This window comes from Acinonyx jubatus, chromosome A2 (genome assembly GCF_027475565.1).
Source record: "Acinonyx jubatus isolate Ajub_Pintada_27869175 chromosome A2, VMU_Ajub_asm_v1.0, whole genome shotgun sequence".
Classification (NCBI taxonomy): domain Eukaryota; kingdom Metazoa; phylum Chordata; class Mammalia; order Carnivora; family Felidae; genus Acinonyx; species Acinonyx jubatus.
This window is the reverse complement of record NC_069383.1, coordinates 129,535,117-129,550,629: the sequence shown is the minus strand read 5'-3', so window position 1 is coordinate 129,550,629 and position 15,513 is coordinate 129,535,117. Positions and strand designations below refer to the sequence as shown.

Below are 15,513 nucleotides of genomic sequence, written 5' to 3'. Positions count from 1 at the left end.
TTGGCAAAGATGAAGTCAAGCTTTCACTTTTTTCAGATGACATGATAGTATACATGGAAAATCCAATAGACTCCACCAAAAGTCTGCTAGAACTGATACATGAATTCAGCAAAGTTGCAGGATACAAATTCAATGTATAGAAATCCGTTGCATTCTTATACACGAATAATGAAGCAACAGAAAGACAAATAAAGAAACTGATCCCATTCACAATTGCACCAAGAAGCATAAAATACCTAGGAATAAATCTAACCAAAGATGTACAAGATCTGTATGCTGAAAACTATAGAAAGCTTATGAAGGAAATTGAAGAAGATATAAAGCAATGGGAAAACATTCAGTACTCATGGGTTGGAAGAATGAATATTGTTAAAATGTCAATACTACCCAAAGCTATCTACACATTCAATGCAATCCCAATCAAAATTGCACCAGAATTCTTCTCAAATCCAGAACAAGCAATCCTAAAATTCATATGGAAGCACAAAAGGCCCCGAATAGCCAAAGTAATCTTGAAGAAGAAGACCAAAGCAGGAGGCATCACAATCCCAGACTTTAGCCTCTACTACAAAGCTGTCATCATCAAGACGGCATGGTATTGGCACAAAAATAGACACATAGACCAATGGAATAGAATAGAAACCCCAGAACTAGACCCACAAACGGATGGCCAACTAATCTTTGACAAAGCAGGAAAGAATATCCAATGGAAAAAAGACAGTCTCTTTAACAAATGGTGCTGGGAGAACTGGACAGCGACATGCAGAAGGTTGAAACTAGACCACTTTCTCACACCATTCACAAAAATAAACTCAAAATGGATAAAGGACCTGAATGTGCGACAGGAAACCATCAAAACCCTAGAGGAGAAAGCAGGAAAAGACCTCTCTGACCTCAGCCGTAGCAATCTCTTACTTGACACATCCCCAAAGGCAAGGGAATTAAAAGCAAAAATGAACTATTGGGACCTTATGAAGATAAAAAGCTTCTGCACAGCAAAGGAAACAACCAACAAAACTAAAAGGCAACCAACGGAATGGGAAAAGATATTTCCAAATGACATATCGGACAACAGACTAGTATCCAAAATGTATAAAGAGCTCACCAAACTCCACACCCGAAAAACAAATAATCCAGTGAAGAAATGGGCAGAAAACATGAATAGACACTTCTCTAAAGAAGACATCCAGATGGCCAACAGGCACATGAAAAGATGCTCAACGTCGCTCCTCATCAGGGAAATACAAATCAAAACCACACTCAGATACCACCTCACGCCAGTCAGAGTAGCCAAAATGAACAAATCAGGAGACTATAGATGCTGGAGAGGATGTGGAGAAACAGAAACCCTCTTGCACTTTTGGTGGGAATGCAAACTGGTGCAGCCACTCTGGAAAACAGTGTGGAAGTTCCTCAAAAAATTAAAAATAGACCTACCCTATGACGAAGCAATAGCACTGCTAGGAATTTACCCAAGGGATACAGGAGTGCTGATGCATAGGGGCACTTGTACCCCAATGTTTATAGCAGTACTCTCAACAATAGCCAAATTATGGAAAAAGCCTAAATGTCCATCAACTGTTGAATGGATAAAGAAATTGTGGTTTATATATACAATGTAGTACTACGTGGCAATGAGAAAGAATGAAATATGGCCCTTTGTAGCAACGTGGATGGAACTGGAGAGTGTGATGCTAAGTGAAATAAGCCATATAGAGAAAGACAGATACCGTATGTTTTCACTCTTATGAGGATCCTGAGAAACTTAACAGAAGACCATGGGGGAGGGGAAGGGAAAAAAAAGTTAGAGAGGGAGGGAGCCAAACCATAAGAGACTCTTAAAAACTGAGAATGAACTGAGGGTTGATGGGGGGTGGGAGGGAGGGAAGGGTGGGTAATGGGCATTGAGGAGGGCACCTGTTGGAATGAGCACTGGGTGTTATATGGAATCCAATTTGACAATAAATTTCATATATTAAAAAAATTTTGATAATGTCATAGGGATTTCATTACATGTATAGATTGTTTTGAGGAGAGTAGGCATTTTAACAATATTTGTTCTTCCCATCCATGAACATGAAATGTATTTCCATTTCTTTGTGTCCTCTTCCATTTCTTTCATCAGCGTTTCATAGCCTTGAGAGTACAGGCCTTTCACCTCTTTGCTTAGGTTTATTCCTAGTATCTTGTGGTATTTGGTGCACCTGTCAATGGGATTGATTCCTTAATTTCTCTTTCTGTTAATTCATGATTCGTTTATAGAAATGCAATAGATTTCTGTACATTGATTTTTGTATATTGTGACTTGTGGAATTCATATATCAATTCTAGCAATTTTTATGGGATTCTTTCATGATTTTTGTATGGAGCATCATGTCATTTACAAATAGCAAAAGTTCTACTTCTTTCTTGCTGATTTGGATTCCTTTTATTTCTTTTTGTTGTCTGATTGCTATGGCTGGGACTTCCAGTACTATGTGGAATAACAGTGGTGAGAGGGGACATCTCTGTCTTGTTCCTGACCTTAGAGGAAAAGCCTTCAATTTTTCCTCATTCAGGATGAGATTAGCTGTGGGTTTTTTATAGATGACCTTTATTATGTGCAGGTGTGTTGAGTCTCAATCTACTTTGCTGAGGGTTTTTATCATGAATGGATGTGACACTTTGCCAGTTGCTTTTTCTGCATCTGTTGAAAGCATCTTATTTTTCTTATCCTTTCTTCTCTTACTGTGGTGCATCATGTTGATTGATCTGTGCGTGTGGAACCACCCTTGCAGCCCAGAAATATATCCCACTTGATTATGGGAAATGGTTCTGTTAATGTATTGTTGAATTTCATTTGAAGGTATTTAACGAGAATTTCTGCATACATGCTCATCAGGGTATTGGCCTTCACTTTTATTAAAAATTTTTAAAAACATATTTTCAAATGTTTATTTATTTACTTAGAGAGATAGAGTACATAAAAGTGAGGGAGAGGCAGAGAGACAGGGAGAGAGAGAATCCTGAGTAGGCTCTGCACTGTCAGCGCAGATCCAATGTGGGACTTGAACCCATGAACTGCAAGATAATGACCTAATCAGAAATTAAGAGTTGGACAGTCAACCGACCGAGCCACCCAGGTGCCCCTGCAGTTTTCGTTTTTTTAAATTTTTTTTTAAAATTTATTTATTTTTGAGACAGAGAGAGACAGAGCATGAACGGGGGAGGGTCAGAGAGAGAGGGAGACACAGAATCCGAAACAGGCTCCAGGCTCTGAACTGTCAGCACGGAGCCCGATGCGGGGCTCGAACTCACAGACTGTGAGATCATGACCTGAGCCGAAGTCGGATGCTCAACCGACTGAGCCACCCAGGCGCCCCAGTTTTCGTTTTTATCTGGTTTTGGTATCAGGGTAGTGATGGTCTCATAACATGAATTTGTAAGTTTTCCTTCTTTTTTATTTTTTGTAATAATTTGAGAAGAATAGATATTACCTCTTCCTTAAATATTTGGTAGAATTCATCAGTGAAGCCATCTGGCCCTGAACTCTTGTGTTTGGGGAGATATTTTTTAAATTACTGATTCAATTTCTTTCTGGTTTCAGATTTTCTATATCTTCCTATTTCAGTTTTGGTAGTTTATGTGTTTCTATGAATTTATCCATTTCTCTCAGAGTGTCCAATTTGTTTGCATTTAGTTTTTCATAATAATGTCTTCTAATTGTATTTCTGTGGTGTTGACTGTTATTTCTCCTCTCTTATTTGTGATTTTATTTATTTAAATTCTTTCTTTTTTCTTTGTGATAAGTCTGGCTAGGAGGTTTCAAGTTGATTACTGTTTTCAAAGAACCAGCCCCTGGTTTCACTGACTTGGTCTACTGTTTTTTGTTTCTATATCACTTATTTCTGCTTTAATCTTTATTATTTCCTTCCTTCTGCTGTCTTTAGCCTTGGATTGTTCTTTTTATCATTCCTTTAATTGTAAGTTTGGATTGTTTGAGATTTTTTTTTGCTTTTTAAGGTAGGCTTGTATTGTTATATACTGTCTTAGGACTGCTTTTGCCACATTCCAAAGTTTTTACCAGTATATTTTCATTTTCATTCGTTTCAGTGTATTTTCTCATTGATTTCCTGGTTGGCCCATTCATTTAGTAGCATGTTGTTTAACCTCCCTTTATTTGTGGTCCCCCCCCCCTTTTTTTGTGGTTGACTTCATGTTTCCTAGCTTTGTGGTCAGAAAAGATGCTTGGTCTGATCTCATCTTTGTGTACTTGTTGAGGCCTGATTTGTAACCTAGAATGTGATCGATTCTGGAGAATGTCCCATGTGCACTTGAAAAGAATGTGTATTCTGCCATTTTAGTATGGAGTGTTCTGAATATATCTGTTAAACCCATCTGGTCCAGTGTGTCATTCAAAGCCATTGTTTCCTTGTTGATTTTCTGTTAGAGGATGTGTCCTTTGATGTAAGTAATGTGTTAAAGTCCTCTACTATCATTATTATAAATGAGTTCCTTTATGTTTGTTGTTAATTCTTTCATATATCTGGTGATTGCATGTTGGATGCATAAAAATTTACAATCGCTGGATCTTAATTGTTTGACTGTCCCCTTTATTATGAGATAGTGTCCATCTTCATCTCTTGTACTGTTTCTTTTTTTTTTTAATTTATGTTTTAGTCCTTGTCATGTTCCTGACCTTGGGGGGAAAGCTTCTCAGTTTCTCTCCATTGAAGATGATATTAGCTTTGGGACTTTTCACATATGGACATTATGCTGTTGAGGCATGATCCTTCTATCCCTCCTTTCGTGAGGGTTTTTTTCATCAAGAAAGAAGGCTGTATTTTGTCAAATGCTTTTTCTGCATCTATTGAGAGCATCATGTGGTTCTTATCCTTTTTTTGGTTAATGTGATGTATCACATCACTTGATTTGCAGATATTGAATCAGCTGTGCATCCCAGGAAAAAAACCCACCTCATTATGGTGAATACTTCTTTTTATGTATTGTTGGATCTGGTTTGCTTATTTTTTGTGAGAATTTTTGCATTCAGTTTCATCAGGGAAATTGGTCTGTAGTTCTCCTTTTTAGTGGAATCTTTGTCCACTTTGGACTCAAGACCATGCTGGCCTCATAGAATGAGTTTGGAAGTGTTCCTTCCATTTCTCTGGCCATAAGCTTATCTTGTTCCTTCATTTGGGATGCATTCCTCTTGTCTTGGCATTTTGGCTGAGTATTTGCCTTCTCTGTGTTCCAAAAGCTCCTTATGTTACCTGCCTGTGAGATAAATGGCTTTATGAAGAGGATGTCATCTAGTGTCCAGGGCCAGGCACATCAGGGAGTGTCTGCGGTGTGTGTTGCGTGCACTGTTTTGTGTTCTGGCTGCACTATCCTTCAGGCCAGTTGTATGGGCAATGTATGGTCCTTGGCCAGAATGTGGTGCGTTTTATCTAGGTCTGCTCTGATCTGCTTGTTAAATGAGACTTGGAACGACTGCCACGAGAAGTGAAGCCCTGCACAACTGTCTGGTCAAGAGAGGTGGTATGGTCAGGGGCTTCTGCTGGTCTTCAGCTCCACTGGGACCGAGGCAAGCTTGACCTAGAAGGCCAGTCTCGCCAGAGCACAGGAAGGTGGGGCTTGGTGTAAGCAGGTTAGGCAGTCAGTGTGGGAATTCCCTTGTTTCCAGTAGGCGGCTCTATGTTTATGCTGGGGGGCAGAGGAGGGAAATGGCGCCACCCAGCTCCTCTGTCCCAGCTCCTTTGTCCCCTCTTTGTGACCACTGCAGAAAGAGAAAGGGCTCTTTTCCTAGAGGATTTATGGAGTGAATACTAAATTAATAAAATAGCATACTCCCCATAGGAAGACATCTAAGTCCACGGTCACCATCCACCCTTCATCCCCCTCCGCCACAAGGGCTGCTTATTGTGTATGTGAAGAACTACAGAATGAGAAGGAATGACAGTCCCAGTTTCCACCCAGGGAATCATAGCCCTTGTGGCTCAAAGCTCTGCCTCTAAGCCCCCGCCTGTGCCCGATCTGCTGCTCTCCTGACAGTAGGGTCTCCTCCTCTCTGGAAGTGCTATCCAGTGGCACAGAGACACATGGAGCGATAGGGAACCTGAGGTCCTGCAGAGAACCTGGAAAAAAGCATGCTCTTAGAGAAACACTTCGCCTATACATGTTAATTGGGCTCAGCTAATTTATTTTAATTCAGAGGTACTTCTCAGCTTAAGTAGAGTAAAATTTGCAGGGTACTTTTGTCCTCTAAAAATATAAGCTAAAATTCTAATTAACAAAATTAACACAAATGCACTTTGATTTCTGGTGTAAATTTCCGTGTTTTACCCGTACCTGTGACACAGGACACAACAGAACCTGCTCATGTGAACCCAAGTGAAGACCATGGTGGGGACTTGCCACACAGGTCATTTTGGATTTTTTTCTCTTCACAACTTAACTTTCAGTGCGTGTTTTCTACAACAGGTATGTCACCTCTTATAGTTCAGAATGTTCATACCCAGGGCACACCTGAAGGGATTCTGGACAGCATGTTTACCACAAAAAGATCGAATGCTGATGGATGTGAAAGTTATGCTGTCTAAGACCACTCTAAATGACACATGCAAAAATATAAGTTGCAGTGAAGGGAGTTTGCATTTTCAGATTGTAGAGATATCCACAGATTTTCTGAACACATTAAAACCCTTGACAGAAACAGGAGAGGAAGAAACAGCAAGAGCAGTGATGCCACATTGAGGAGATCCAGAAAGAATGAGGCAAGCCAGGAGACTTCCAAGTGGAGTGTGGGATCATCCACCTTGGCTTATTTCCAGGAACACACTGGAAAAGCCCTGAGGTCCTCACCCCTAAGCACACTTAACTTGTAAACTTACACAAAGAGATGCCAGGTGGCCAGTAGAGAAGCCCGTAGACTATTCGGTAAAGGTTGTGCGTTTGGAACATAAAAACACAAGCAGACATATCATACGACACAGAAGCCAGAGACATTGGCAGGAGCGTGTGCTGTACAGAAAGATGCGGGTGTCAGGAGAGACTTAGAACTGAAAATGGCCAGAGCATTTCCCTCGTACTTGTTGCACTTTTGGTAGAGTCAGTATTGGTATCACTCACGGGGGTGACACCAGCTCCTGGATCTGCTAAAGGCCCTGGATGGGATGGACATTTACTCTGATTTGAGTAGACTGTTGGGGGATTAAAAACCAAACCAAACCAAACAAACAAAACAAAACAAAACAAAACAAAACAAAACAAAACAACCCTCCTCACATTCCTCACACAACTTAAACTCTTTGCTCCAATCAGATCACAAATCACATGCAGAGGGTGTGCCTCATCCCTCAGGTGATCCCCAAGAAGTGGAAGACCCATCCTGTAAACCCTGATGAAGACCTGTAAAAGCCTTGATTCAGAGGTTTTCATCACTCATCAAACAATGATGGATGGCTGGGGCTTGAGTACATGGATATACATTAGGCTGTGCCTCATGCCTCACAGAGCCCAGCCCGCGGGCAGGGCATTTCTGCTGAACCGCTATGTCTGCTTTTCTGCATACAGCCCCATTCCTTCTCCACGAGAGACACCTGTACCAACACAGAGTAGAGGAAATGACAGAAAGATATGTCGATCATGAAACACAAGGAATGTGGTAATGGCGGCAGACACATTCCCCTTGCATCATAATGGTCTGTGGTACCACCTCTGCACCTTGGCCAAAGACCTAACACCAACAAAAATGAGTGTGCTTTACAAGTCAACTCATACCGCTCAGATCATCTTACCAAGTGTTGCGGGTGGAGGGTTTGGGGTGACCCCAGGGCCACCATGGTTCAGGAGGTGGATGTGCCGAATAGCCCATGGGGGTGCGTCTAGGGACCTTGTCTGCAGAATCTTCCAGTTAATGGAGGAGGTCCCCATGGATCCACACTGTCCTGCAGAACAGAAGTGACAGCTATGTGCCTATGCCAGACAAGAGAACCAATACCCAAAGCAGCTGTAACCCAGAGAAGAACGTGTCAGCACCTGCCACCTTCTCTGCCACCAGGATCCAAGAGAGTAACATCAGTACCTGAAAACTCTGTCCCTGCCACTGGATACCACCTACAGCTTGGGGTGGTAGATGCAAGAGGAGGAACTGCTGTCACCACACATCACTGCCCATGTCTGCGGAAGTAAAATGGCAAGGGTCCCGTCCTAGAGGGGTAACAGAAGTAATTACGTAGTAATGAAGCAGCATTCTCCAGACAGGCAGGCATCTATGTCCCAGTTCACCCTGCATGCCTCCTCTGCAGTGACTCCTGATGCTCTGTTTTTGGTATATTAGGAACACAACAAATTGAGTGCAAATAAATGGCTCTTATTCTGCTCGTGGAATCACAGCCACTCCTGGCGAAAAGGTCTGCAGCCGGACCCTCACTTTGCCTCCTCTGCTCCTCTCCCTGAAAAGAGTCTTCCCTCTTGAAGTGGTGTCAAAGGCCTCTGAGACCTCTGGGGAGTGGAGGATGCCTGGGATCTTGCAGGGGAATGAGAGTCTTCTGTAAGGAACAAGTGACTTGTGGTGAATGTCTCCAAAGCTCAGATGTGTTCATCTTAATTCATAGGGAATTCTGATTTTAAGCATACTACAGGACACAGAGTAATTAAGTCCTACAGAAAACAAGAGGTAAAAATTCACATGACAGGATTAATTCAAGTGTGTTTTGATTTCTGGTATAAAACTCCTGGCATGTGTCATGAGACTGTATCAGCTCTAACAGTGACTGGGGACACAACCACAAACTGCTCATATGAACACAATCGAAGGACACAATGTTCAGGTTATTTTTACCTAAGGTATAGCTGGAAGGCTTCCAGACAACTCATTTACCAACAAAGACGGGAAGGTGATGAGTGATGATAATGACTTTGTCTAAGACCACTCTGAATCGCACAGGGCACAGGGACACCTGGGTGGCTCAGTCGGTTGAGGGACCGACTTCAGCTCAGGTCATGATCTCACGGTTTGTGAGTTCAAGCCCCGCGTCGGGCTCTGTGCTGATAGGTTAGAGCCTGGAGCTTGCTTCTGATTCTGTGTCTCCCTCTCTCTCTGCTCCTTCCCCACTCATGCTCTGTCTCTCTCTGTCTCTGAAATAAATAAACATTAAAAAAATTATTAAATTGCACAGGGCTCAAAATAAAAAGTTGGAGTAATGATGGGGTTTTGCATTTTTCAATTTTAAACAATACGGTAGACTTTCTAGCAGGTTAATCTCCTAGCCAGAATCAAGAAAGGAAGACACAGCAGCCACACTGTTCCCACAGAGTTGAGGTCTGGAAGGGGTGACCCAGGCCAGGAGACTTCTGTTTGGAATATGGGGTCATCCTCCTCTCGTTATTTCCAGAAACACATGGTAAAGTTTTAGGGTACTCAGCCTCTAAGCCCTTTGGGCTTCTAAACTTACCACAAAAAGATGACAGGCTGAAAATAGAGAAGCTTGTAGGCTCCTAGGTTAAGAGTGTGCATTTGGAAAACAAATAACAAGGAGGCATATCACACAACACACAAAACGAGACTAGGCCAGGAGAGCGTGCTGTACAGACAGATGAGGGTTTCCCGAAAGTGTTAACAACTGAGAATGGTCCCAGGATTTACCTTGTCCTTGTCTGCATTCTTCATACAGTCAGAGCTGCTGTAACTCACAGAGGTTGCACCAGTTTCTGGATCTGCTAAGGACCCTGGAAGGGATAGAGGTTTATTCTACTTTAGTGGACTGTGTGAAATTAAAAGAAGCCCTCACCTCATTCCTCCAATATCTTAAACTGTTCCCTATACACAGGTCCTTGGCCACAGGCAGAGGATATCCCACATGCCTCAGGTGACCCCCAAGGACAAGGGGGACAATCCCATCACCTTGATAAAGACCTCACCGTGCCCTAGTTCATGTTTTTCTTAATCAAATAACTGTAGACAGGTCAGGCTCAACTAGCAATCTAGAAGTCATCACCTAAACAGAGGTTTCTCAGTATACATTATGGGAAATCACCATTTCATTACAGATTAAGAATAAAAATAAGGATGCCTGGGTGGCTCAGTCAGTTAATCATCTGACTCTTGATTTTGGCTCAGGTCATGATCTCACAGCTTGTGAGTTCGAGCCCTGCATCCGGCTCCACCCTGACGGTGTTGAGATTCTCTCCCCCCGCCTCTCTCTCTGCTCCTCACAGACGCGCGCACATACACACACTCTCTCTCTCTCTCTCTCTCTCTCTCTCTCTCTCTCTCTCTCTCTCTCTCAAAATAAATGAGCTTAAAAAAAGGGTAAATGGAGCATACTGATTGGGGTATATATATCATCAGGGAATGCTCAACCTGGGTATGTTTCTTCAGGCTCCAGGTGGATTGTTCAGTCTTTTCGCTTATCTATAAGCTGCCTTCTCCATGGGAAGTTATTATATAACTATATCTGATTAGAAATGTACTTACACTAATATACAAACGAGAAAAGGAAAACAATGGGTATTTAGCAGTGAAGCCGCAGACTTGCCCTGATAACATCAGAGGACGAAGCTATATGGAGCCTGAATTACGAACGTAGGGCTATGGTTCAAGAAAAAATAAAATAAAAATGACAACATTAAAAATAGTAACGAAATGAACTCCTGAAATAAAACTAAAATAAAGTCTTCACATCGTGTCAAGGTGGGAAGAAAGCTAAGGCCCATGTCCCGTCATCCCCTCCAGGATCCTCTCTTTAGCTAGGGGATGCTGGAGGAGGTGGGAGGGTCCGCAGTCAGGGGAGGGGCCTGAGCTCCACCAGTCACAGGGACAGGTGCTCCGCTGCCTGGGGCACCAGAGGAGAACGCCCTCCTGTCACCCCTTCAGACCACCTGCTATCCTTAGGTAGTAATTGTGGTTCTGTCCAGGACACACGATGATCACCCACAGGAAAAGGCTTTGCCGCAGAAATTAGGCTGCTGCACGTCACCACATGCTCCTTACCTCTCCTCGGAGGGTTCTGTGTCTCTGGACTTCCAGGCATTGGTCTCCGCCTCCCGTATCCCTCAAGCAGCCTCTTTCCTTCCATCCCATCCAGTCTTGGATACAGAAAAAGAATGGACTTCTATAAGAGTTGCAATGCCACGTCCTCTGACTAGACACTAAACAGCACCGCTGTCATCCCTCAAAACACCCATAAAAACTCATGTCACGCTCCCACACCTGTGTTTCAAGCGGGCGACCTCCTGGCTCTGCTCTGCCGTTTCCCTCTCCCAGATCTGAGGCTTGATCTGGGGGAGAAAAACACATCCACCTTCAGTCGTGCCAGACTGTGCGCCAAAGAGGGGGAGGAGGAAAAAAGGAAACGCTTACCCAGTTGTCCTGAGCATTCTTCTCATGACCTGCGATCTGAAAAAGCAACAATGAAAAGTTCATATTTAGGAATTCCAAGGGCCACTACATTCACCCACATGAGGTACTAAGGGTTCCATATGTCAGGCAGAACTCACGTTACCTGGTGTCTGAAGGTGAGTTCTGCCTGCTGCAGCTGTTCTTGTCTTTGTCCATTTTGTTGCCTGTGAGTTATAGTTGCTTTTGTCAGATAAGGCCCAATATTGGGTATGATTTTCAATAATCTGCCCATGTTCTCATCCTCCTCCTATGTGTCCCCTAATACAATTTTACACATGAAACACTTTTCACATGATTGAAAATGTACAATAGGATCAAAACTGTTGTTCCATCCTTTCCTAACTCATTCCATGACCGTAGGGTTCAGAGTTCACATAATTCCTTCCCACTTTCAATTGTGCCCTAATTCATCATGTGACAAGTGTCTTTCATCATAAAGCTCTTCCCTCCTTTCACTTAGATCTTCACCACGTTTCCTAGGGTTGCAAAGACCAGGGCCATGAAATGGCACTACCATGTTGATGGTATGATTCATTCTAAGACACACTGCTTTCCTACAGATTATGATACTTGACACCACCCCCCAGGAACGTTGGCATGGATGAAGTTTCCACACAGTCTGGCCATTGCTTGAAATCTGGAAATGTTGATGAAGTTAATTGTTTTGTTCTTTCTAAATCTTACCTTTTTATCTGTTAATACTCTATGCATATGTCCTCTGAAGTTTTGTTTATATTAGTATGTTGAGTCTAAACATAGACTTTTAACCTTGTAATAAGATTAGAAACAAAAGAAATGAAGAGAGGTTTCATGAGCTGCTGGTAATTAGTAGCTGAACTCACTTGTACTTGTTTATTTCTTTCATAGCTATTTTCACATTTCCCCTGCAGCTGCCAGCTGATTCTTCTTTGGCGCCAGTTCACACTGTGTCATTTTCAGCTTCCTAAGATGGGAAAGACATATACACAGTCCAGGAGCCAAGGTCCACAAATTCTGCCTTTTACCTCCCAGCACTCTTGAAGGCCTAGATGCAAATATCCCTTCCCCCACCTCACCCATAAATGCACAGACTGACAACACAGTAAGAGAAATGAACTGAACACCCCATTTAAGTTAAAGAAAATTCAACCTCTGTCTGCTGCCATGTCTCTGCTCTCAGACCTGTTTCCTCTCCTTCATCAAAAAATCATCAAATAACATTGCACTTTGTGCCTTCCCAGAGCTGGACTTTGGTTTGAGATGGTGAAGGCTCATTTAAGTTCTGTGTCAAAAACCTTGTCTGACCACTCATACCCATTAGGATGAACCAAGGGATCATCACTAGTCTCACACCTCCGTGAGGAGCCCTGATTCTCAGTCCAGAAGTTGTACCCTGACACAGACAATCACCCTGAAAGACGACCTTCCAGGATATGGCTTCCCCAACATTGCAGCTCACTCCCAGACATCGCTAGAGTCAGGAGTACAACCCCTGCGTCCACCTTCACATATCCTGGTGGAGGAAAAGGCCAATCTTAGAGCAGCAACATCACCTGAGGTAGAACCTGATATGAACTGTCACACAGTCTGGGTTTATCTCCAGGAAACAGATTTCAGATGGAAAACTATCAACTTCATGGAGCCAATGTACTTGAACAAGACTCAGTTCATTGACAGTGAAGGCAGCGAAGGGAAATGCTTAGAAAGGCTGGTTTGCTGTGTTGCCCTCAGACTATTTTGTTCATGGTGTTGCTTTAAAGGGTTTCAACTTGGTACTGGATGTATTCAAGAGTCACATGCAAAATTGAAAGACTCCTAGAAACTGACACCAAACCTCTAGACAGAGAAAGGCACATGCATTTCCTTCCGGCATCTCAGGCAGTCCTTCAACAAATGCTTTCTGGAGTGGCTGGAATGTAGTGGTTCTGTTGTAAGGGATTGAAAATAGAAAGGTGGCCAGGGTGCTGTACGTGCTCCCCAAAAGAGCTTAGAAATGATAAAAACAAGATGCCAGTGAGACAGAGCAGGCTCCACCCCAGGTGTGGGAAGGACTAACAGAAGCTGAGTCTCCAGGGAAGAGAAGGAAGTATTTCCTTTTCAGTGTGAATGAGGGACTCTAAAGGCCCTGATCTCCTCCTGAGAACAAAAGGAAATACTGTACAAAGGAGGAAACATGTGAGCGAATGCACCAAATTTCTAATGACCCCATGAAGACACATGTGACCAAGATGGAGAAGAAGGGAGCCCAGGACAAAGCCAGCCTGGCAGTGGGAACCAATCTCCCCAGGACTCATCAATGAACTTGGGGACAGACAACTGAACTGCAAAATAGCTGAACAACTTTATGGGCACGGACTTAGAAGGAAACGTGTGTAGTTCAGAGGCGGCCAGCAAAGATGAGCCCTAGTGAAGCTGCGGGCTTTGGTCAAGACTCAGAGGAGTTACACTTCAAAGATCGGGGGACAGGAAAGAACTCAGCTTCCTTAGGGATTGGCCTGCTGTGAACAATCTCACTAGCAGAACTGATGCGGGGATCCAGTACTACTGGCGCCCCTACCCACTTTCCAGAAATAAATTTCTGTGGTTTCTGCAGCAGATCATTGATTTTTTCCCTACACATTCTTGACCCATGTGGGGTCCTGAACAAAAATGACCTACTTCCTGGATGACAGGGCAACGTGATGGGACTGAAACCCATGCGCCAATGGAAATGGATCCCAAGCAGATCCAGACATCAATGTTATTAATGCTGATACCTTCCCTCTTCCACCCCAAATACATGACACAATGTGTGACAAGCACTTAGGACAGAAAGGAAGATGCGGGTGACAGAAAGCAAGGTAAGAAGGACAGGCACAATTCTGAGTGCATTTGGCAAAAAATTCGCAAAGAATTTTAATTATCTCTACTGGCCGTCACATTCATGCATACAGCAGTACTTGTGATAGTTCTCACACGAACACTTTACTCTTCTATAGCCACTTTTCTTCCTTCACAGAATTCTTCAAGGATGCCTGCTTTGTCCTTCAGCTGTTTGACTTTTGCTTCTTTGGTTGCTTTCACAGACCTCAATGCATTGTCACCAATATGGGGATTTCTCCGCAACAGACAGCATACTTTCCAGTTGACAGTTATTGGACCTCAAGACTCTCAACTCTACATGCTCGAATTCACCATTTTCATCTTGCGTTTTTAAGTAAGACAGATAAGAGAAAAACACTTTCCATAAGTAATGATCGCACAAAAATTTGCACCTAACACAGGATTGTGCATTGCAATAAACAAAGACCTTGAGGCATAAATATAACTAGGAGAAGATAAAGATGGTGGGAAATAGTTCACGTCAGATAGCTTATAAATGGTTTTCTTGTTGGAATACATATATTTATGTACATATGTATATGTGTGTGTGTGTGTGCACACACACACACACACACACACACTTTTTCCCCATTCATGTTGAAAATTCACTGTTCAGCATTACGAAATGAAGAGACTATGAGGCACCTGAGTGGTTCAGTCAGTTGAGTGTCAGACTCTTGATTTCAGGTCAGGTCATGACTCCAGGATCATGGGATCTAGCCCTGTGTTTGGCTCCACGATGAGTGTGTATCCTGCTTAAGATTCTCTCTCTTTCCCTCTGCCTCTCTCTCCCACTTGCATGCCCTCTCTCAGTAAAATAATAATAATAATAATAATAATAATAATAATAATAAAGAATAATTTAAAAATAATTTTTTTAAAAAAACGAAGGGACTATACACTATAGCTGTTGCCCTTTATCTCTGAACTATCTTTGTGAATTTTCTATATATCTTAGAGGGCAGAGCTGAATGATGTGATAATTAGTTGTGAACATAAAAGATAAGTTCTAATCCTTGAAATGGCAAAAGTCATCATGGTGGTCGTAGTGAAATTCCAGGTCCCTGCACAGGAGGTTGGACTCCCAGAGGCCCGCTCTCTACTGTGGTAAATGGCAAGCTAATCGCTGTGCTCACCTCACCCAATGAAAAAACTCTCCAAAGCCAAATTACAGTAAAACTCAGCAGCCAAGTCTTAGCACTTCCTGATTCTTCACCTTCCTCTCTCTCTCTGAGATAGCAAGGTAGCATATACACTTTGAAGGGTGTCCTTTAAATTTTCCTTAAAGT

The 15,513-nt window shown here is 42.7% G+C and overlaps 1 protein-coding gene across 10 annotated transcripts in view; it reads right to left on the bottom strand.

Moving 5' to 3' along the window:
• The window catches only part of LOC113593602 (transport and Golgi organization protein 1 homolog), an 88,993-nt gene extending 74,553 nt beyond the window's left edge, over positions 1-14,440 (bottom strand). For 2 of the 10 annotated variants that reach the window (XR_008297050.1, XR_008297049.1), the window contains exons 1-5: positions 11,487-12,219; positions 11,345-11,380; positions 11,195-11,262; positions 10,976-11,070; positions 9,629-9,711 (exon numbers count right to left, since the gene is read on the bottom strand). Coding sequence is in view for 7 of the 10 variants with exons in the window: in XM_053219092.1 (XP_053075067.1) it covers positions 5,979-6,116; positions 9,629-9,711; positions 10,976-11,070; positions 11,195-11,262; positions 11,345-11,380; positions 11,487-11,615 (549 nt within the window). In the remaining 3 variants the exon portion in view is untranslated. The other 8 variants (XM_053219093.1, XM_053219094.1, XM_053219096.1 and 5 more) reach the window with 8 other exon arrangements.
• Between the last annotated feature and the right edge of the window lie 1,073 nt (positions 14,441-15,513).